This window comes from Schistocerca piceifrons, chromosome 3, assembly GCF_021461385.2.
Source record: "Schistocerca piceifrons isolate TAMUIC-IGC-003096 chromosome 3, iqSchPice1.1, whole genome shotgun sequence".
NCBI lineage: Eukaryota > Metazoa > Arthropoda > Insecta > Orthoptera > Acrididae > Schistocerca > Schistocerca piceifrons.
The window spans coordinates 557,197,093-557,220,904 of record NC_060140.1 but is presented as its reverse complement, the minus strand read 5'-3'; the positions used below and the strand labels follow the sequence as shown (position 1 = coordinate 557,220,904).

The following is a 23,812-nucleotide window of genomic DNA, read 5'->3' as shown; positions in this document are numbered from 1 at the left end:
AACAGAGACTTAAGTCTCCTTAACTATTTACAGAAGTCTGTCAGCGTTTGTGTAACTTTTCGATTCCGCAACCTTAGCAACCACGTTGTTTTGTGGCGAAGAACTCGTCGAGCCATATTCGGAGCATATTTTGCATTCAGAAAGGAAGGTCCTAGGACGTCGTTCGGTTGAGAGCGGCGAAGGTGGAAATCCGAGCCCGCAGCATCAGGGAAATAAGGTGAGTGCCGACTGACTTACCGACCCAATACTATGTATGTTTTCTGTCAGTCTAGCAGAATGTAGGCGGGCGTTATCGTGTAGCGGCATCACTCCGTGCAGCTTTGCCGGTAGTTATTCTTGGATTGCGTCTCAGCCTTTGACAATAAATGTCAGCATTGCTTATTACCCGTTGGGAAGCAATTCGTAGTACACTACACCGTCGCTGTTCCATCAGATGCTTGACATTATCTTTCGTAGATGCACTCAAGTCTTTGTACAGGCAATTGGTGCTTTGTTTGGGCTCAACCATTTCCTTCTTTTCCTTATGTTAGCATAAAGTCAAATTTCTCGTCACCATTAACGATACAGGACAGGAATAGTCGGTGTTGTTCACGAACCAATTGATAATGAGCAGTAGAGATGCACAAATGGCTATTCGCTGATTTTTGTCGTTTTAGAGTACAGCGTGCGATACCTCCGATTTTTGAACCTTCCCCGTTGCATGCAGCTGCTGCACGATGCGATGATCACTGTTCACACTTAGGCCAGTTCTCGACTGCACTGTAGGCGATCACTGTGAATTAGTTCGTTTAAGCGATCTTCGTCAAACACCGAAAGGTTTCCTGAATGTGGTACCATCCCCACACAAGGCGCAAATGGTTCTGGCTGCCTCCGCTGCTGTCACCCCTCTACTGAACTCAAACGACAGACGTCTGCCCTGGAGGGGGGGGGGGGAGGGGGGAGGAGTGTAGGGGTGAAGGCTTTAATCGTCTGAGGACAAACGAAACCGCTTGAGAAGGACGTCCAAGCACCATTGTCTGACTGGAGGGAACAGATACGCACATTACCCCTGTTCAAGCGTGTGTGCGTGCTTGTGTGTGTGCATGTGTGTTTTGACGTCAGAAACAGGCGTTACGCAACACCTGCGAAAGTTTATGTCATGTAATTTGATAGGCAACACGAATACACAATCTGGAAAATCAGATATGTGGACATGACCATAGGTATTACGTTGGTAATATGTCGTGTTCTTGTTTTTGAATGTTCATATTCTGGTTGCTACAGATTTATTTATTATTCTCACTTTTTATTTGTATTTCCCTATTGCTGTTTGAGTTTACATATTGTCATTTTGTCATCTGGAGAGAGTCAGTCAGCTAAGGACTCTAGACAATGGAGTAACACTGACGATATCGAAACATTTCGGAATATGCAACAGTGAAAGATGATGGAGGATGATGATACGAGTGAACAAAGACGTCATGATATATTGACAATGGATGAAAATGATGATGATGATGATGAGTCACTTCTCTCAATACAAATTATAATATTCTATTGTTTCTTATGAGTTACAAATAATATAACTGTCATCAGTGGTTTCATATGTCTTGCGTTTCCACTCTTAACACGATTATCATCCGTAAATTATGGTGAATCAAGGACTCTTCCTTTCTTTGGTGGTACAATGCACTTTTTGGTTAGGAACTCTGCTATCAATTTATTAGCTTTCCGATTACATCTCGCTGTTCCTTGAAGAACATCTCTTTTCAGTGCATGTGATCTTTCTGTCTTTAAAATGTTGGTGTACACTCTGGATGCTCTCCAAGAGTGGCTGAGAGAGCTGTTTATCAGTTCAGAGAAGAAATATGACATCACATCGATTAGTAATTATCGCACCTAATAATCATCAGTAATGACAAATCAAGACCGAAACAGCTTTACTTTTTTCTATTTTCAGCTTGATTGACAATGAGAGGCCGGCTAGTGTAGTGAGAGCAGACTTTGCTTTAGATGATTATCACACCCTAGAAGAGGTAAGTTATCGGTCTACATATACTTTTTCCCCTTCTGAACAGATTTTAGACATATACACTATTACTTAGTCTTATCATCTGACACTCTGTGAATGTGAAGGAATAGTGGTTGCAAATTTGAAGTAATTTGAGAGTATTAGTAAAGAAGTAATTTACACCTACAGAGTGTAATTATACTCACCTGGCTTAAATTGAAATCCCTTGGTGGCACACACATAATTGAAGTCATCTAACATTACTTTTGATGGCAGTCATACAGTTCAGTGTTGGACACAAAATGACCAAGCTCAATTTTCAATGCTTCAACGTTTATGCTAATTAGATACTTTCACTGGAGTGATGACCAGTTTCTATCAACTGATAGTTCTTTATGCATTAATCCAGTGGTAAATCTAGCAAAAATTGTCATACTAATTTGCATCCAAAACGATATCATTAAGAAACCAAGAAAAACATCTTAACTTCCTAACATTACAAACAACATTAACACTCAGTCGTAGCTTGTTTACGCAATCCATTGTTGTTATATATACTCATTTCATTTCTCCATAACATTACGTTACAGTCCATTGAACGCATTCTCAACACAACTGAAGTAATAGCCCACCAATAGAAGTTCAGTATTCATTGTCTCTTATTACATAACTGTCACCAGTGGTGTTATATGAGCTGCGCTTCCAATCTTGATACGATAATAATTAGAAAATAGTGGTGAACCAAAGGCTTTTCCTTTATTTGTTGGTGATTCATTTTCAAAAATAGTTTATCAAAATTAAGACAGCACATTATCCATTGTACAAAAATGTCCTGTTCCAATGTAAAAGTTAATAACAGGCTAGACATATGCAGTCTGTAATAAATATTATTGTATGCATTGAGCCACTGATTAACATCAATGAAAATACCACGAAACCGTTAGTATGGTCATAACTGTAAGCACACTTTCATCAGAATGTTCATGTAATGATCGCAGTATGTAAATTATCAAAGATGTTACCTGAGTGTAAGACCAGTAAAATTTTGATTTGCCTGATTAGCTAATCCATGTTTAAGGTATGTGGCCTCTAAGGCTTAACAAGTAATACATTTTTTGTGTCTTCTTGATCACAGACGAGTTTATTTAGTGTAACATTTTGACACATCATCTTCAGAAAACTGTGAAAATAAAAGAAAGATTTACATAAGTTTTCCAAAGATAGTATGCCAAAACATGCTACAGTAAACAAATTTGTCTGTAACCAAGATATCTGCAAGACTTTATTATGTACCAAAACATTAATCACTCTACAGGTGTAGAATAATAGCAGAAGGAACTATTTCAGCTTTCTGCATTACATCATCCACTACTTAACTTTACAGACAGATGTTTAGTGGATAGCTTACTGTATACATCAGTGTAAAATAACCACCAGTAGTACCTTTTGTAGACATTTTAAAACCAAGCAGAAATCAAACATAGAAAATTTCACACAATATGATTTTAAAATACAAATTATTTGACTGAAACTGAAACTTAAATATTGATCATAACCATACATTGCAAAATACAAATGCATTAGAATTTTCTGTATATAACTTTATAAATTTTAACAATTCCTTTTTAGACCTGGGACATTAAACAATAAGACACAAATCATTTATATAATTTTGCTCACTTATTTCATGGCATAGTCTTGGGGAATACTGTTCTTAACTGACATGCAACCTTAAATTTTTCTGGCTGTGAATCTGTTCTTCAGTCACCTTCTCTTTATGCTCCATTAACATACTTACATTAAAAACAACAATATGCTAAACTGAAACAACAATACGAATTTCTCCCTGTACCTATAAGAAAGTGGACTAATTCTCCCACTGGTCGAAACTTTAATAATTATCACACACAAAATTATACATATTTCAACATTTATTATACAGAATTACGTGGAGGCTGCTTTTAAATTCAGCTGTTCCTGAAATTAAATTGAGTTACTAAAATTCTCCATCTTTACTTTCTTAGAAACTAAGTGACCTCTGGTTTTTATTCCAGTCAGATAACTTACAGTCAGATTTCTTACATATTTAAGGTGATTTATCATAAATAGATTTTCCATAGTGCATTATTACTTGAAATTATTAATACAGAAACATATACACAGAAATCCATCATTTGCCTTACGGAAAATTGTTGGTGTGAAACTGTTTGTGTAATCTGACACAATAATACAAGTTTGTTCCTAAACCTTAAAAAAAGTGGATTAATTCTTCTACTAGGCAAAACATTAATAATACATGCACACAATATTTTACATAATTCAACATCTGTCAAAGTTAGTGTAAGGACAAAATAGCAGCTTCATATTTGCAATTCATGTATATATATGTACACAAATATTCGTCTGTGTGTGTGTGTGTGTGTGTGTGTGTGTGTGTGTGTGTGTGTGTGGTGTGTCTGTAGTTCATAATACATTTCATTGTTTTTTTCATTATAGGTGACGCTATTTTGTCTCTTATGTGAAGAAAAGTAAAGTTTTGTTCTTGTTTGTTGCTGTAAGATGACAGCTAATAGAGTTATATTCTGTGAGAAACCTGAATCAAATAAGTGATGTTTAATAAAGTTGGAATTTAGAGATATGACATAATGATGATATAGTAATAAACCAATGAAGTATTATTAAAATGGTGAAATGTCAGGGATGCATCAGTGTTAAGTGGTGAAGCCTACACTCAGTAAAATAAAACTTCCTAATTTCATTTGCACCAACAATTCTACATAAGGCAAACACTGGTTTGGTGTGTATATGTTTCTTTATTAATAATTTTAAGTAATAATGCAGTATGGAAAATCTATTTATAAGTAACCACTTTAAACAAGTAATAAAATTATGTAGATGATCTGACTGGAATAAACAACAGAAGAAACCTAGTTTTTGAAAGAATAGTACTTTAGAAACTGGATTTAATTTCAGGAACAATTGTATTTAAAAGTAGCTTCCACCCACTTTAATTTCACAATTGTTGAATTACATAAAATTTTGTATTTATTATTGATATTTTGCCTAGCAGAAGAATTAATCAACTGTCTTTCAGGTTTAGGAAGAAATTTGTATTATTGTGTCAATTTAGAACAATGTTGTTTTTCATGTGTTTGTTTTATAGAGACTTGTAAAACATATGGAAATTTAAAAAAATGACTGTGAAACATTCACAGCCAGAACTTTCCTACACTTAGTGTCAGTTCAGAACTCTTTTCCCCAAGACTCAGCCATGAAACAAGTGAGCAAAATTATGAAAATCATTTGTGTCTTCTTGTTTAATATCCCAGGTCTAAAAATGGAATTGTTAAAATTTTATAAATTAAATACAGGAAATTCTAATGAATTTCTATTTTGCATTGTATAGTTAGGACCTATTTAAGTTCCAATTTCAATATGTGTGTGTGTGTGTGTGTGTGTGTGTGTGTGTGTATTTCAACATAAATTTCATTAATTTTTCTGTTCATGTGTAGTGTTTGTGTGAATGATACAAGAAGACAACAGTTCGATTTGATGAAGGTTGAATATTGGTGTTATTGCTTGAAATAATTAGACTAGAACCTTTTAAACATTCGACCAAACAGACACATGACAGGTGACATGTGACATCAGTGGTTGCCTGATGTTGCACATCAGAAGGATGGGACCCAGTTACATGGTTAGATTTGAAGAGGCATCACAAATATACTGGGTAGTCAGTCACACATGCATCAGGTGTCCAGTATGGGAATTAGGTGATCTGTACACTAATATTATTGATATGGGGACTTATACAGCCAAAATACTGTGCACACACTGTTTCTAATTAATTTGTTATTCAGGTGGCAGTTTCCAATCCACTGATTATATCAGAAAACTTAGTTTCACTAGAAGCCATGTCAATGAAGAGTAACTGAAACTATCACTGCTGTATGTAGTGGTAAAAGTACTATGTGCTAACTAGTACGGTTGAGAGTATTGGCAGCACTCATTAGAAAGTCACCATTTCATTCTACTGAATAATCTATTTCAGTTTTACAGAACCTAAAAGCTAACTGTAATTGAAGTTCAGACACATTCTAAACTAATTCTGTCATTTGAGCAAGAAGGCCTGTTACATTCCAGCATCTGAATTCGAAATTTTGGTGCCCTGACTTTTTTTAACTAGATAGTATCCTTCATTAATCAGTTATGAAGAACTAACTAAATTAACATAATGTAAAATACGGTAACTTCACTTCAAAATTGGTAATTCACAATCGGTGCAGTTTTACAAACTGCATTTCAACTCTCAAGATTGCTAAATATCATTACACCAGTCTATAGGTATCCCTCACCACAGAAAAATTTTCATTTTCATCTGATAGTCACACAACAAAGACATATATAGAATTAGTCTGTGCTTAGCATCTGGCGTGATAAAATGTATGCACAATTTGTCTAAGCTGGTCTCACACTCAGGTAACACCTTTGAGAGTTTACATACTGCTATCATTACATGAACAGTCTGATGAAAGTGTGCTTATAGTTAGTATCATATTAATAGGTTCGTGGTATTTTCATTTATGTAAATCAGTGGCTCAATGCATACAATAATTTGTTACAGACTGCACATGTCTAGCGTTTTATTAACTTTTCATTGCAACAGGACATGTTTGTACAATGGATGATGTGCTGTCTTAATTTTGATAAACTGTGATTTGAAAGTGAATCACCAAAAAAAAAAAAAAGAGAAAGAAATAAAATGCAACTCGTTTGACACCATTGGTGACAGTTACACAATAAGAGACAATGAATACTGAACTTCTGTTGGTGGTCTATTACTTCAGTTGTGTTGAGAATGCGTTCAATGGACTGTAACGTAATGTTACACGGAAGTGAAATGAGTATAGGTAACAAGCTATAACTGAGTGTTAATGTTGTTTGTAATGTCGAGAAGTAAAGATGTTTTACTTGGTTGCTTTGTGCTATCGTTTTGGATGCAAATTAGAATGACAGTTTTTGATACATTAACCAGTGGAATAATTCATTTACTTTTTTGCATGAGCTTCGTTTTCATTTGACTGCCCCTTATATACATTCTTTATAAATGCCTTCATCCCTTAGTTGCTTCTGTAACAACAAAACTGGTCTACTGCTTTTAGTTTCTCATTTCCTAACCTACTTTCTTCAGCATCATGATTTAAATCTACTACACTGCAGTACCCTTATTTTGCATTAATGTTGGTTCTGGTCATCATCTCATCACTGAGGGATCTAAAATTTCACAACTAATACTAATATGCTGATGAATCGAATATACCGAGTTTTGTTGAAATTTGGTAAATCCATATGTAATGATATAGTTGAGTCTATAATTCAGTTTCTAATTGAGTCGCTGGCATAAACCCGTAATATACATGGTTGTATCAAAAATAATAATGGTTACATTTTACCTTAAATTTTCAGTGATAAGTCATTAACAGCTTCATGAGTGGAAATATGCTTACAAAACTATGTGGGGCATCTGTGTGCCACAACCACTTACAGAAGCACCTAGTTTTCTGTTTTCTGATAGCGTAAAGTAACTATTTAGACTTTTAAGTAAGCCTTAAATAACAATAAATCGTTTTAATCAAAAAACACCCTCGTTTGTAGATCTTCGCCTGGATCGATTCGCTAGTGCAGGCATATCCTGACTATACGAGGAGGGTCTTCGGTGGAACTACATACGAAGGTTTCGAATTCGACGGGATAGAGATCTCCTACGGAGATGGGAGTCGTGTGGTCATACTCGAGGGAGGTAAGTACAGTACCTATTGTTCCACAGACGCGTGTGTAGTTCCCGGGTTCGGTTCTGGTCGTGGGTTATACTTAATTACTATCTCTGTCTGTCTCCACCGTCTTTCACTCAACCCCACCCCCTTCCTCAATCATTTCCCATCACTACTACTTTTAAGTTGACACAGATGAGGATAATTTTACTAATATCAACAAAAAATATTGGAAGTGTTCCAATACAATAATTATGAATTGCTTAATAAACATAAAATATATCAAATATTCTAATCTCATAATAATACTTTGTGAACAGTACATTGTTATGGCATAATGGCCAAGAAACTGGCAATTAGGAAAATACAGCCTTTGAAAAGCATACGCCCGAATACTTGAGATGTACTCCAGTCACAATATTACTTTAAGAACTGCTAGGAGCGTGCAATAAGTAATGCAACACTTTTTTTTCTGTAAACAGGTTGGTTTTGTTTAGGATTCCACTCTTTCGACTACAAAATGCTATTGTTCAACATACTCTCCACTCCCTGTGACGGCTGAATGGCGCCTTACTGGTACCACCCTATTGGTCGACGTCGTGACCACCGTCTTGCTACGTTATCCGCGTACTGCTTCCCGTGGAGTGCATTCTTCATTGGGCTAAAGTGATGGAAGTTCGAAGGTGCGAGACCCGGGCTGTAGGGGAATGAGGGACGACAGTCCAATCAAATTTTGTGAGCTCCTCTCAGATGCGCAGATTTGTGTGAAGCCTTGCCTTGTCATGAAGAAAAAAGCAATTGATTTGAATTTTGTGGCGACGAACGCGGTGAAGTCGTTTCTTCAATTTCCTAAGTGTAGGATATTACATTTCAGATTTGGTCGTTGCACCATGAGGGAGGATATCAAACAGAATAACCTCTTCAGAGTCCCAGAAACCGTCGCGATGACTCTACTGGCTGGCAGTGCGGCTTTGTACTTTCTTTTCGGAAGTAGCCTTGTTTCTGATTCCATGTGACGAAGACATGCTTCATCGCCTGTGACGAAGTTACAAAAAATGTCACAATCAGCCACGTAGCGCGCAAGCAACTCGGCAAAATGGTCCTTTGTTGCTCTTTATGGTCTTCTGTTAGGCCGCGAGGAGCTCATCCAGCGCATACCTTAGAGTACCCCAACTGGTGGACGAGTGTGTCAGCGTTATCGACAGACACGTCCAGTTGTGAAGTGAGCTGTCTGATAGTTATCTATCGATCACCTCGCATGAAAGTGTCTTCATGTTCCAACACATCAGGAGTTACAGCTGTGTGCGGCCGACCGACACGCAGGAGATCTAACATGTTTGCACGACCTTGTTGTGACTATGACGGACGTTTCGCCCAGCGACTCGCCTTGCTTTGTTCACTGTCAGATCTCCGTAGACATTCTGCAAGCACCTATAAATATCTGCGATGCACTGGTTTTCACTTAGAAGGAAGTCAATGACAGCTCTCGACATGGAACGCGCCTCCATTATAGACGACATTCTGAAGGTAATGTATGGCGCCCCCACCTGTCGGAACTTCATGAAACTGAAATTTTCCAATATGCCTCACAACAAAGTCCGTAATTTTTCAGCTGAAGTTGGCCGAGAAAAAAAAATGTTGCACTACTCATTGAACGCTCCTCTTATAATAGCAATCAACTCTCGTAACATTCAAGTGTCATAATTTACACAATATGAAATGGAAGTGTGCGGTCAAAATTATCTGTAATTCACAGATTACTACGATTGTGAAAACAGCTGCAAACGATACCTATACGAATGTATAAATGAAGGGAGGTTTTTTTCCGGTCGTTTCCGCCCTTATTCGACAAGTTTTTTTTCTGTTCATGTTTAATACTTGGTGGAGGGTCTCTCCCTTTAGTCTTACTCATATTCCTGTGCTCTGTCGGATCTAACTGTGAAATCGTGAGCCGTGTCGAATTTGTTGTCGACAGCTGGTAGGTCAACAGGCTGCAATGTTGCTGGCCACGCCAATAAGCCAAACCTCTTGAGGCAGCCTCCACTGAAAAGTACTCTGTGTTCAACGTGGTAGTTTATAATTTCTATAATTCCTTGCAATTTTCGAGGCTCTTTAGTTACCATTCTACTTTACCCTCCTAAAATTAGCTGTCATATTTGGGGATATATGTAAAAATATCAGATCTTCTACAGTTCTTTTTTTCCTTTCAAATAAATTAAAAACAATCGGATGTGAAGTGCAACGATTACCTGGAATATATTTGCAGTAAAGGATGATGATAAAAAGTCCATAATAGTCGCGGTTGTATGTTAATCACTGCTGCTATAGTCGACGACTTGGATTGGCAATGGTTCCGCTCACACGTGTCTTACTGTTCATATGTTTTCAAGTTTCTGTACGTGAGACTGAAACATATTGCGCAGTTCTTGGAAGATTTTGCAGAGTGGAGAGGTACACTTGTAGAGTATCTCTTATCTTAAAAGCATTTTCTACCTTTTTTCTGATATCGGCACAGACAAGACATACGAGAAATTTACCAAAGCAGATCTACTGCAACACTTGTGACCATACTTCAGATCATCGGAATTACTTTGGAGAGTGTAATGTTCTCAGTGGTCTGTGCACGATAGTGCATGGTACCAGTACGTTCCAAAAAGCCTCTTGCGAAAATACTTTTGCTGTTTTTCAGGGGACCATATCTCGGGTTCCATTAATCACACAGATAAGAAGTCAAGTGTTTTGAATAGCCCTTGCCTTAGTGTCCGTTTGTATAGCAGTCGAAAGAACCGGTATACTGTAGCTATACTACACTACACATTACACACATCCGCCAGACCAGGAAAATCGAGCAAATCGGTTGTCTCTTTTGCACTAGGGTTGGTCAAGTGTGGACCTAAGCTGGCTTATGAAGCACCGTTCGTTCATGGGTGATTCCTTACAAAAGCCCGAAAAACTATGAATTTTGGGTACCAAAAGAACCAATTGTGGTGATGGCGACTTCCGTAATTTTTATTCAGTGCAGATCGATATTTTTATAATATGTTCTTAAGATGATATTTTCTAGAAAACTTGAAACATTGTTCGATATTATTACCCGTTACACAAATCCACAGTTTCATAGTTACTGTACTTATGCATGAGAAATATGCACATAACATGCGGTCTGAGAAGTACAGGCTATATAGTTTTAACTCACATAGTGAACACCTGGCAAAGGTTCTATGCTCATCAAGAGTATTCAAAAATTGCCAAACTATGTTTTAATCAGCATTTCTTCACCAATAAAACTTTATGACACACTGTCTATGTGTAATGGTACTGCAGTGACAAACAATGGGCTGAAAGGAGCTTAAAATAACAGTAAAAAATTGTGTATGAGAGGGAAGGCTGCATGTTCAGTAACACATTTCTAATAACATTTTTACCCTTTTACTACACAAATTATAGGCAGGACATTTTCGAGGAATTGTCATCGATGAGCAAAGTATCCAGAAAAAAATGTAGCGCAAACGATTTTGTGGTAATCTTATATTACACGTACTTATTTGCTGTTTATACGTGTCAAAATACTATTACCCTATAGAATTCGTTTTATATGAGCAGCACGCGCTGCTGTAGCAGAGTAAATAAGAGAGCCAGCGAATAAAGACGAATTTTTTATCTTTAAAAGAGCACCAAAACGTTTGGCAAGCAAACACACTCGCGTTTTTTGCGCTGGTAGAATGTAGCAGAGAGATAGTGATGGTGAAAGAGTGGGGAGGCAGTGCCAGTGGAATAAAAGAGAGAGAAGACAATGATGGGAGGAGAGAAAGAGTGGCAGTGAAAGAGGAAGAGAGATGGATTAAGACAACAGGTGGGAGCCACAGAGAGACTACAACAGCAGTGAGACTTCAGACTCTGTGGAAGCTATTACGGATTATTTTTTAATGGTAGTTGTGTCCCGCAAACTTTATTCCAGTACTCACTGCCTGTCAAAGTTGGATTTTTCACTTACTGTTCAAACTCACATTACAATTCACCTTCGATTCATTGACAAATGTTTGATTATCTGGTTTTCATAATACATTTCCCATTATACTGATTCCTAAAAGTAATGTTCTTGCTCCCTGCATGTGACAACCACCGCAGCTGCCAAAACTACAACAGAACATCCTAACAGTTTTACCTTTTCATTGCTGGAATAGACTTCGTTTCCCTTTGCTGAGGGTCGAGGATTGTAGGAGAGCTCTGTAGCCTTCAAGCTACGAAATGACGTAACTTCCTTTGAAAGAATCGGCTGAACTCTTATACAACATTCATTTAGATTGGTGAGCAGACGTCATATTCATTAGAGCAATATTTTAGAAGTGGTTGTGCGCTGGTTTGACACAGCGTCGCTAAAATTATACCTTCTACAGCGGTTACCAAAGAAACACCTTACATGGGAAAATGTAGATTATTATTTAACAATGATATATGATGCAACAAACAAAACATAAACCTTTTATAGCCGTGTTTTCTCCGCCGCAGTATTAAGAGGCTAGGCCTACAAGATCAATCACGGCGATGAAATGAATGATAAAAAGTCAAGGAAAATCTGCCACCATACGGAGTATAATTTTATCTTTAAGCTGTGCAAAAAATTGAAGGTCTGGTTTTGCAACATTCTAAACTTTGCATTCCCAAAAGATGCTCGAAAAACTGTACCTTTTTGTAAATATTTGTGCTTAGTGCAATTTAACGGTAAGGGCTTTTGATGGTTACACTGAACCCACAGGACGTGTTACATTCAGTGATACGTCACCCTGATACCGCTCGTGAATTTCTACGTGACTGCTTTCTTATGGTCGCCTCCTCGAAGTTTCTTGATGCTGAGGACTTGCTGTGTCGTGCCATCGACTCTCGTCGTGTGACTTCGCTAGAGTTTCCATGGGGTCGAGAGTTATAGAGTCTTCATGCTACGAAATGACGTAACTTCCTTTTAAAGAACTCCTTTGTATTTTGTCCTTTCATATTGGGTGAACAGATCTCATATTAACTCAAACAACATTTTCGAAATGAATGTCGTAACATCACATAAAATAGTAGCATTTCTCTTCTGCTCTTTTCAACGGTTTTCGGGCGTTGAGATAGTAGGCCGCGCCTCAGTTGCGTTCAGTCCGTCGTCTCCGTCTCATGTCGCGTCAGGTTGTGAGGTTCTGCTTTGATTGAGCAAAGTACTGCCTCTCCTTCCTTGATGAGTCGGGAACATGTGCCCCTGCTCATAAAATTATCAGTTACACAGATTTCAACTCCTTCTTTAAAAAAGCAATCCTAAAATATACCAGTGCGAGGCAAGACTGGTAATTCATTTTACACCCATTTTTTACCCATTTTCAGTCCATTTTTCCGCTATTGTAGACTTGTTGGCGCTCATGTTCGATACATCGTTTTTCAGTTATGCGGATCGTTTCTCTAATATAAATTTTTTCGCATTCACACAAAACTTAGTACACACCCGCCTTTTTGAGAACCGTGTCGTCTTTCACTGTCCCTAATAATTCGTGTTTTGGTTGGTAGGCGAAAAAGTAGAGCTACGTGGTGTTTTCGCAATATTCTTCCAGTTTTTTACGACACATTTCCAGCAAACGCTATGAAAGTGGTCTTCTCATCGCCTTCTTTTCGTCCTGCGTGTCGTTTTTGGAGTTCTTCCGAATCTATCGGACGCTGTATCCACTCTCGTGGAAGACGGATACCAGGTGCCACAGTTCTACCGTCAGACTTTGTTAATCTGAAATTGAGTATGTCCTGTGTAATAGAGTGTTGAACAACATGGACACTATCTTCCAACTGAGCAAGGAATGGAAGATAATACTAAGCTCTACCAAAGCAGAACATAACATCTGTATGCGAGATGCGACAGGCGGGCGTAAGGCAACTGAGACTTTTGTCCACCTCCCCCCTCACACACACACACACATACGCCAGCCCCACCACGGAGAACGGAACGAGGCCCACGAGACCCATCTCTGGACAGGCAGGTGTAGATACTGCCAGAATGCGGGAGAAATTTCATTGCATCGCTGCCAACTGGTGACTGGTTTCTCGACGAAATATCGTGGACGTTCTACGATTGGAACTGGCAGTATACCCAAGACTCCTCGAAGCAGCTTTTAAACCGAGGGGACAAAAGTCATGGGATAGTTCTTAATGCATTGTCTATAGCGTCAGACCTCCTTTAGACGGAGTAGTGCACCAGCTCGACGTCGCATGGACTCAACAAGTCGTTGGAAGTCCCCTACAGAAATACTGAGCCACGCTGCCTCTATAGGCGTCCATAGCGTTGCCAGTGCAGGACTTTGTGCACCATTTGACATCTCGATTGTTGTTGTTGTTGTGGTCTTCAGTCCTGAGACTGGTTTGATGCAGCTCTCCATGCTACTCTATCCTGTGCAAGCTTCTTCATCTCCCAGTACCTACTGCAACCTACATCCTTCTGAATCTGCTTAGTGTATTCATCTCTTGGTCTCCCTCTACGATTTTTACCCTCCACGCTGCCCTCCAATGCTAAATTTGTGATCCCCCGATGCCTCAAAACATGTCCTACCAACCGATCCCTTCTTCTAGTCAAGTTGTGCCACAAACTCCTCTTCTCCCCAATCCTACTCAATACCTCCTCATTAGTTACGTGATCTACCCACCTTATCTTCAGCGTTCTTCTGTAGCACCACATTTCGAAAGCTTCTATTCTCTTCCTGTCCAAACTAGTTATCGTCCATGTTTCACTTCCATACATGGCTACACTCCATACAAATACTTTCAGAAACGACTTCCTGACACTTAAATCTATACTCGATGTTAACAAGTTTCTCTTCTTGAGAAACGCTTTCCTTGCCATTGCCAGTCTACATTTTACATCCTCTCTGCTTCGACCATCATCGGTTATTTTACTCCCTAAATAGCAAAACTCCTTTACTATTCTAAGTGTCTCATTTCCTAATCTAATTCCCTCAGCATCACCCGACTTAATTTGACTACATTCCATTATCCTCGTTTTTCTTTTGTTGATGTTCATCTTATATCCTCCTTTCAAGACACTGTCCATTCCGTTCAACTGCTCTTCCAAGTCCTTTGCTGTCTCTGACAGAATTACAATGTCATCGGCGAACCTCAAAGTTTTTACTTCTTCTCCATGAATTTTAATAACTACTCCGAATTTTTCTTTTGTTTCCTTTACTGCTTGCTCAATATACAGATTGAATAACATCGGGGAAAGGCTACAACCCTGTCTCACTCCTTTCCCAACCACTGCTTCCCTTTCATGCCCCTCGACTCTTGTAACTGCCATCTGGTTTCTGTACAAGTTGTAAATAGCCTTTCGCTCCCTGTATTTTACGCCTGCCACCTTCAGAATTTGAAAGAGAGTATTCCAGTAAACATTGTCAAAAGCTTTCTCTAAGTCTACAAATGCTAGAAACGTAGGTTTGCCTTTTCTTAATCTTTCTTCTAAGATAAGTCGTAAGGTCAGTATTGCCTCACATGTTCCAACATTTCTACGGAATCCAAACTCATCTTCCCCGAGGTCGGCTTCTACCAGTTTTTCCATTCGTCTGTAAAGAATTCGCGTTAGTATTTTCTCGATTATGTCCCATAAAAGTTCGATGGGACTCAGGTCGGGCAATCTGGATGGCCAAACCATTCACTCGAATTTTCCAGAATGCTCCTCAAACCAATCACTAACAACTGTGGCATGGCGACATGGGCATAAAAATTCCATAGTTGTTTGGGAAAATGAATCCATGAATGGCTGCAAATAGTCTCCATGTAGCAGAACATAACAATTTCGAGTCAATGATCGGTTCAATTTGACAAGAGGGCCCAGTCCATTCAGTGCAAACACAGCCTATACCATTATGGAGACACCACCAGCTTGCTCAGTGGCGTGTTGAAAATATGGGTCCGTGGTTTCGAGGTGTCTGCACCATCAGCTTTTACCAACAGAAACCGGGTCTCATTTGACCACGCCACGGCTTTCCAAGGGTCCGACTGCTATGATCGATAGCTGAGCAGAGGCGCTGCAGGTGATGTACCGTAGCAAACGCAATCGAGTCGGTTGTCCGTTACTATACTTCGTGGTGATGGGTAATTTCTCAGATTGCGAATTTTCGGCACATTCTTGACACTGTTGATCTCCGAATATTAAAATCCCAAATGATATCCGAAACCGAATGTCTCATGCGTCTAGCTCCAACTATCATTCCGCGTTAAAAGTCTATTAATTCTCATCGTGCTGCCGTAATCGCGACGGAAACCTTTTCACACGAATCACCTGAGTACAAATGACGGCTCTGCTAATGCACTGGTCTTTTATACCTTGTGTACACGATGCTACTGCCATCTCCGTTTCTGCATATCGGTATCCAATGACTTAAAACCTAAGTACATGCCAGAACAGCCTCACATCACAACCTTTGCTGTATCTTGGCAGTCAGTGATATTATTGCTATGACTCAAGGTAAATACGCAGATACTCGTTTAGGTGTCCTAGTTCTCAGTAAAATAGTCACAGCTAAATCTTAACTTTGCTCCGTAGCTTAGCGCAAGAATTCTTAGCATTTGTCAGAATGGCTGACCTGCAGGAACTGAACTGAAGTGGACTGAACTGTCTGACTTCAGAATGAAAAATGTGTGAGCGTTTGTGATGCATCGTCTTTTCTACCTGACGGCAGAAGGATTTCCCTTTCCGCCACTGATAGGTGAAAGCAATGTAGTCCCTGGTTGACAGCATTCCCTTTGGTGACTTGAAACAACGTCAGCGAACGGGCATAACACGGTAATGAAAGTGGCGGAGAAGCAGATAGTGGTTCGGATAGGTGAGTGCAATCTGGACACCACGGAACTGAGAGGCGCCAGGCGAGAGGTTGTGCCTGAGTCGCGGTGGCCAGGTTGCATCCGTGGCGTACCTCTTAAGACTAGTACACTACAAAATCTCGACTGACCAATATGATACGTCTCCTATAGGAATTTTTGGGCTACCCCATGTCTCCTAAATGGCATTTGCGACCAAGTACGGATACTAGTCAGTCCAAACCCCTTTTTCCATAGTTCGAGTGTCTGATGATGGCGTTCCTGCTCTTTTGAAAATCTCTCCTCTTTGTGGCATAATCTGAGCAGAACTGCATGGTGCTTTTCTTTCTGTACACCACAGCGAGTAAGTGGGATCATAAGGTGTGGTCATTCACCAACTGCCATCGTGTGTCACCACACACTAAAGAGAAGCGGGTAAGACCTTATACAGGGTGGGGAAAATAAAAGTGGTTCGAATGAGTGGATACGATAGGACGTGAACGTATGCATACAACAACACACCGTCAAGCGCACACCTGTATACACGCACCACGTGACACATTTACATAATCTTCCACCCGACAGAGTTGTTAGCAGAGGTCAGACTAGTCGCGGCCATAGCTACCCACCAAGATCACATGATCTGTCAGTGTGCGATACTTTGTGTGAGGAGCCCTCAGGTCCTAGGTGCATCGCAACAATCCTCACAGCCTTCAAGAACTGCAGCAGAACATTTCGGATGAGACTGCAGCAATTGCAGCAGCCCAGTTTCGATCTGCCTTCAGCAACTTGCTAACCAGGGCCCATAAGTGCCAAGAGATGAACGGTATTCACTTTCAACATGTGCTATAGTCAGGCTAGTACTGTATTTCCTTTGCTCTGCTGTGTTCTTTGTACCCTGTAACTCTGTTCTCTGAGGCACTTTTATTTGCCTCGCCCTTGAAAGACTTCGGTAATTAATAAGACTGCAAATCTGGGTAACTATTTTATATGCAGTGCAATGGAAACGGTATTTATTTATTTGTTTTATGAAACATCAGTCTCCTGACTGGCTTGATGTGGCCCACCACGAATTCCTCCTTTCTGACAACCTTTTCTCCTCAGTTACACGGACGGAAAAAAAAGTCGCAACATCAAGGAGTTACTATCAAACTCCACTGCACTAGAGTCTGTGTAGGGCCGTGGCAATAGGGATGCGAGAAACTGAAAAGTCCTTATGCGACATTGCACGAAGAGTTGTCAGGAATGTAGGCACTGAACGTGTTTGCAGACAGCGGTGGTCACGGGAATGTACAGTCGCAAGAAGACCGGTCTGCGGATGGCCACGTGACACTACCGAGAGGGAAGACAATCGTATTCGGCGTATCGCTGTGGCGTTTCGTAACTGCAGCAGCAATTCAGGAAGCAGTTGGCACCACAGTGACACAACGAACTGCTAAAAATCGAATTTCCAGCACGTTGGAGTAGCTATGGGTCAGCAAGTTATGTTAATCAGTAAAACGAAAAACCAGTCCACAGTTTCAAATTTTACTTTTTTTTATTCAATCGATGACAAGTTCCGGACCGAGATCCATTTTCAAATCATGGTAACTTAGTCAAAAATAATAGATTTCAGCTATCAGTCGTCCGTTTTAAATTTTTTTGGCAGATCTAGATTTCAGCTAGAAACTAGCCATTCTCAATGCGCTATCATTTTTTATCGATCTATGTAATTCCTGTTGTCGGGCTTCATACACAGTTCATTGAATGTTCAAGACGCGAAAACCATGTCAAAAATGTGCAAAGAACTGTTACAGGGCATACATATAACATATCTGTGTGGCTGTAACTGTTAGCTAAATGTAACTGTACCATCAGTTTTAAACTATGCTACTGCCTTTTTGTTGCTAGATGTACAATACTGACAGCACCAATTTTAGAAACTACGTAACCATCCATTTTCAGCAAATTCAAAGAGATCTGCAAAATAATAAATACAGTTTCGTACAGAGATATTTAATAAACGTCTGTGCATCAAATGTTCCCTGTAAGTACTCCAAGGAATGGCCACTTTCCATTGATATTTACAGTAAATGTTTATGTCCTATATCCCCAGTCGGATACAGATTTTTCCATATTTTGTGTTTAAAGTTATCTGTGAAGACCTTCTTGTTCATCTGTAATGGCTTGTTGTTTTTTCAAGAGTAGCGTATGTTCCTCCTTCTTGGCAAATTTCCAGTTTCTTTTGGGTGTGCACAACACATTAATCTCACTTAAAGCAGTTATTTCTTTAGTATGGAATGATTTAAATATGTTCCATACATTTGTTCTTTTCCTTGAAACCTGTAGATAACATTACTTGTTGCAACCAATACTGATACAGGAGTTCTTTTCTTTTTCTTGAATCCTGCAGACAACATTATTTGTAGCAACTAGTCCTGATTCAGAAATTTTTTACTTGATGGCATGGTGTAGAACATTGTCCTGAATTGAAAAAATGTATTTCTCCAGCTTTAATATAACACTTTATGGGAGTTCGTGTTAACAATTTCCACACAATTTACAGATAAATAATTAGAATTATAGGCAGGTAAAACATAGTTTGTAATCTTTTCTTGGTCTTGGAGGTTTGCCTGTACACCGGTCAACATTCATACAGTCTTACTGACCCACTAGACACAGTTCAGAAAACTGTTAAACACAACACAGCAACTATTCAGTTAGATATCCTACAATCTAAACCACGTTGAACCAATTGGCACAGAGTACAGTGTAGCACATTGTAAACACTGTTTACTTTCGCCAAGGAAGACATAAGTTTCTCATTGACGCAGACCAAATCCCTTCATAAAATCAGTAATGTGGTTATGGAATTCTTTGTTTTTTTCGGGGCATATGATTTGACACACAAATTTGTTATACGAGTACATCTTCATTGCACAGCTCATCCATGTTAAACTGATTCCTGGTAGTTTCTTGAGCACTCAAGCCATGGTCCGATGTTAGCAGCCTGTGTGCGTGCGTGGGCCTCGAAAGCTAGATGACAGCTTCTCATCAATTCATACAGCGTAAATTTATTATGTATATAGAACGAGCTACGAGTGCAAGTGGTAGAGCAGGGGTCAAAGATCATACCTTCACAGTAAATGACGGAACTGGGGTATGTAGAACAAACTACTGTTGTAACGTCTTTGGGGATCTAGACATCGAACTATGAGAATAAAATGGAGAGATCGAACTACAAGAACAAGACGGCGGAGCAGGGGCAGAGGTCGATGTAAAACAACAAAATGTCGGAGCAAGGGGTCAGATTTCGATCTACGAGAACAGGATGAGCGAGCATGAATGCAGCAAACAGTGCCCCTTACAACATTCTGTGTGCAAACCTGTGTGTGTCTGTGTGTACGTGCATATACTGGCACGCATCCTGCAACTCTCCTTACAACAGCCCACCTGCCGAAGTCCGAGGAATGGCAGGAGGGTGTCCTTTGCTCCAAATACCCGCTTCAGTCCTACTCTTTCACCCAGAATATTAATCTGGGACTTTAACTTTTGTTTCCGTCTATAGTTCTTCGACTATAGCTTAAACACTACTGCCAAACTGATCGTCATATAAGAGAACCTCAGTTTTCTTTCCCAGTCTTTTGTATTTTATTCTTGTCAGAAACTTCGATGTATGGTGTTTACGGCTTATTGTGAGATAGTTCTCACACGTATCTGTCCTTGATGTCTTCGGGATTGTGTGGATGATGTTTTTCGGAAAGTCTGACGATACGTCTCCGTTCTCATAGATTCTACACACCAACTTGAATAGCCGTTTGGTTGCCACTTTCCTCAATCGTTTTAGAAATTTCGATGGAATGGTGTTTATTCCTCATATCTTATTTGAGGGCAAGTCTTCCAAAGCTTTATTAAACCCATATCCTGATACTGGATCTTGTGTCGACTCCCATTTTTCTTCTATCACGTTGTCAGACAAATTCTCCCATCTGCCCTCTTTTTTGGGTTTGACCGTGGACTTACCATTGGATTCTTAAATGTCGACAGCCTCGCTTTTTAATTTCAATGAAGCTTCTTTCGACTTCTGTAAGCTGCAACAGGAACCATCTACTTTCCAATTTCTACTTTTCCAGCAGTCTTCTCTCCACTTCCTATTTACTTAAATCCTAATCGAGTAGTATTATTGTATTCTTGTCCTTCCATGGACACTGTTATATATCATTCTTTCGCCAATAAAGTCAAGCATCCCTTCTGCATCTTCGAAGTTATCTTCGTTGTACTTATATTTGTCTTTCCAGCTTCTGAGATATTCTCTTTCAGAGATGTGCATTTCTTTTCAATCGAAGCGCCTACTGTGGTAGTCATCATCGCAGTATCCATCGTTTTAGATAACTTCCAACGCATCTCATCGTTTCTCAGTACTTCAGTGTCCCACTTCCTTCTACTATGATTCTTTAGGACGATTCTCTAAAGCTCCAGTCTATTCATCATTAATACTAAATTGTGATATGAGTCTATAAGGGCTCCTAAGTATCCTTGATTCCAGAAACTTTGTCTGCCAACGATGTAATGCATCTAGAATCCTCCTGTATCTCCAAGGCCTTTCTCCAGTATACCTCCTCTTCTTGTCGTTTGTGTACAGTGTATTCGCTATTACCAACTGAAATTTATAGATAGATTCAATTAGTCTTTCTCCTCTTTCATTCCTACTACCAAGCCCATGCCTCCCTTAACTCCTTCTGCTATTGCTTTCACTACTACCGTTTTCTAATCTTCCATAATTATTATTTCCCTTACATATTGAGTTATCCGTTCAACAGTCCCTTATACTTTATCTTTTCATCTCCTCCTTGTAAAGTTGGTATGTGTACCTGAACTTCTGTTGTCGCTGTTGGCCTGCTGTCGATTCTGATGAGATCAAGCCTATCACTTAACTGTTTACAGTAACTCACTGTTTGCTATACCTTCCTTTCCATAACAAATCCTACTTCCTTTATACCATTTTCAGCTTAGTTGATATTACGTTGTATCCGTCTGACCAGAGATCCCTATTTTCCTTCCATTTCACTTCAGTTACCCTACTGAACCTAGACTGAAGGTCTGCATTTTCCAGCTACCCTACCACTTTCATACTTCTGATACTCCACGCTCTGACTCGCAGACTATTGACCTTTTGTTGATTACTCAATTTTTTTCTCGGAGTTACGTCTCTCTTGACAGTACTCGTCCCACAGATCCGAAAGGAGCTAAAGGCCAGTTCACACTGGCCGTCATGTCACTTCACGTCACGGTACTGCCACATCAGGTGCACTCAATCTCTGTCTCGTCATTTCAAGTCAGTTCGCATATCTGAGTACTGAACGATGAAATGGAGGTTTTGAGTGAGACGAGATAGAAGTATAATATCGGAATTGAGGAACTAGTGACAATATGGTTTATGGCCAAAGCAGACTTCATAACGTATGTCAGTGATCAGTTTTGTGTGGTAAAGTGCTGAGAAGTGAACAACATTTCAAAACACCGACATTTATTTGTAAGCGAACATATACACACATAAACATATAAAACAATATTTATAAAGGAATCAAGAGACCCGCTTTACATTACGCATTATGTTCTTTTTTTTTCTTACATGTCTAATAATACCATAAATAACTGAATTTTTCTCCTACATTAGGGCTGACTTTTTCACTTAAATATATAATGAAGATTTCTCAGTTCTTTACGTAAAATCTAAACAATTTTTCGCTTTCAAACATCGAATCGCTTGTGCCAGAACACTTAACGGAAAAAGACATCCAAGTCGCAATGGGATACTTGGAATTCGGAGGGAAAGCAAAGCGCAATAATGAAATAAAGATTAAGAAGCCACAAAAGGAGAAAATCCAATACTACAACATGTGTAACCGCGGCGAAAATACATTAACCTCCAATATTAGCAGACGACGTGATCGTCAAAGCTTTTTTCTCGAGATATCTTGACGTGACGTGACGTGACGTGACGTGACGTGACGGTCCGTTGACGGCCTGTGTGAATGCCGTATTTGAAACGCATTGTGAAATGCTTTGTCGTGTCACGACATGACGGCTAGTGTGAACTGGCCATAATCCAGAATCTTTTGCTAATGGAGAGATCATCATTACACTTTTTCAGATTCAGGCCACATATTCTGTAGATATACATTATGTGTTTTTAATGCATTAGTTTCCATTGCATTCTTCATCGTCATCACTTTGTTCGTTGCTTATTCATCCGCCTTTAAGGTGCAGTTCTCCACCCTTAGCGCTATACGTTGCCCTGAAACTGTCTCTGCTCCTCCATTCCTTTCGAGAACGCATCTAGCAGAAGTTCGTCACTCGTTTCACCAGAAATCTTCTACCGCCATTGCTGATGATTCTTATTCAAATTTTAACTAGTTAATGAGTGGGAACGCACGATCCAGGGCGTTTTCATTACTAGTCAAAGACATTAGGGCAGCCTAGAGATGATAAATAGATAATGACGTAGAGGAACGTTTTCCTGTGTTTTATTTAATTCAAAACATGTTTGCATTGAAAAGTCATTAACAATCGCAAAGATGACCGTTTAAGTTACAACCAACCCTTTTTATCACTTTGAAGCTTTGACGTGCAGGTGAAGTTAGCCATTAGAAGATGCAGGTACCTGGCAACTCAAGTTTCGAAGGAGTCCATGAACAACTGTTGGTGAATACAGTTATGTTAGACATAATAAGCAGTAATAGTTTGGTCTGTCGGTTGTTTTCCTTGGGAGACGAGGTTCTTAATAGCTTCCAAATTGTGCATCGGGCTTTACTTGTTGGACCGCGGTGGAGAAGCTAACACACGCTTCAGCGATAGGATATAGTCAGCCTCTGGGCCTCATGGGTCCACGGTTTCGACTCAGTCTGATAGTAGTTTTCCCGAGGTTTCAGCTTGACCTGCTCGTATAGCGTAATGCTCAGTGCACTATCTTCCGAGATAATTTTTCGTCAGTAAACTTATTTAACACCTGTGGGCTAGCGAACCCCCCCCCCCCCCCTTTCGGCAACCAAGTTAGAAAAAAAGGCTTGGGCGTCCTAGGGTTAAAAGGACGGAGCAAGTGCTGAAGCGTCAGTAACCTCGACTCACTCTGAAGACGGTATTCAGCCGAAATATTATAAGAAGACGTTGAATTTATGCGGCTGCACGACCGAAATTTTATCGAACTAAGTTTTCATGATTCACAGACAACTGGCACACGTGACTTCCCTTCCTTAGGTCATGCTGA

The 23,812-nt window shown here is 39.6% G+C and overlaps 1 protein-coding gene across 1 annotated transcript in view; it reads left to right on the top strand.

Moving 5' to 3' along the window:
* The window catches only part of LOC124788831 (zinc carboxypeptidase-like), a 97,007-nt gene that overhangs the window by 35,586 nt on the left and 37,609 nt on the right, over positions 1-23,812 (top strand). The window contains exons 3-4 of the mRNA XM_047256113.1: positions 1,940-2,015; positions 7,646-7,790. Coding sequence (XP_047112069.1) covers positions 1,940-2,015; positions 7,646-7,790 — 221 coding nt within the window. The remainder of the gene's footprint in view (positions 1-1,939; positions 2,016-7,645; positions 7,791-23,812) is intronic.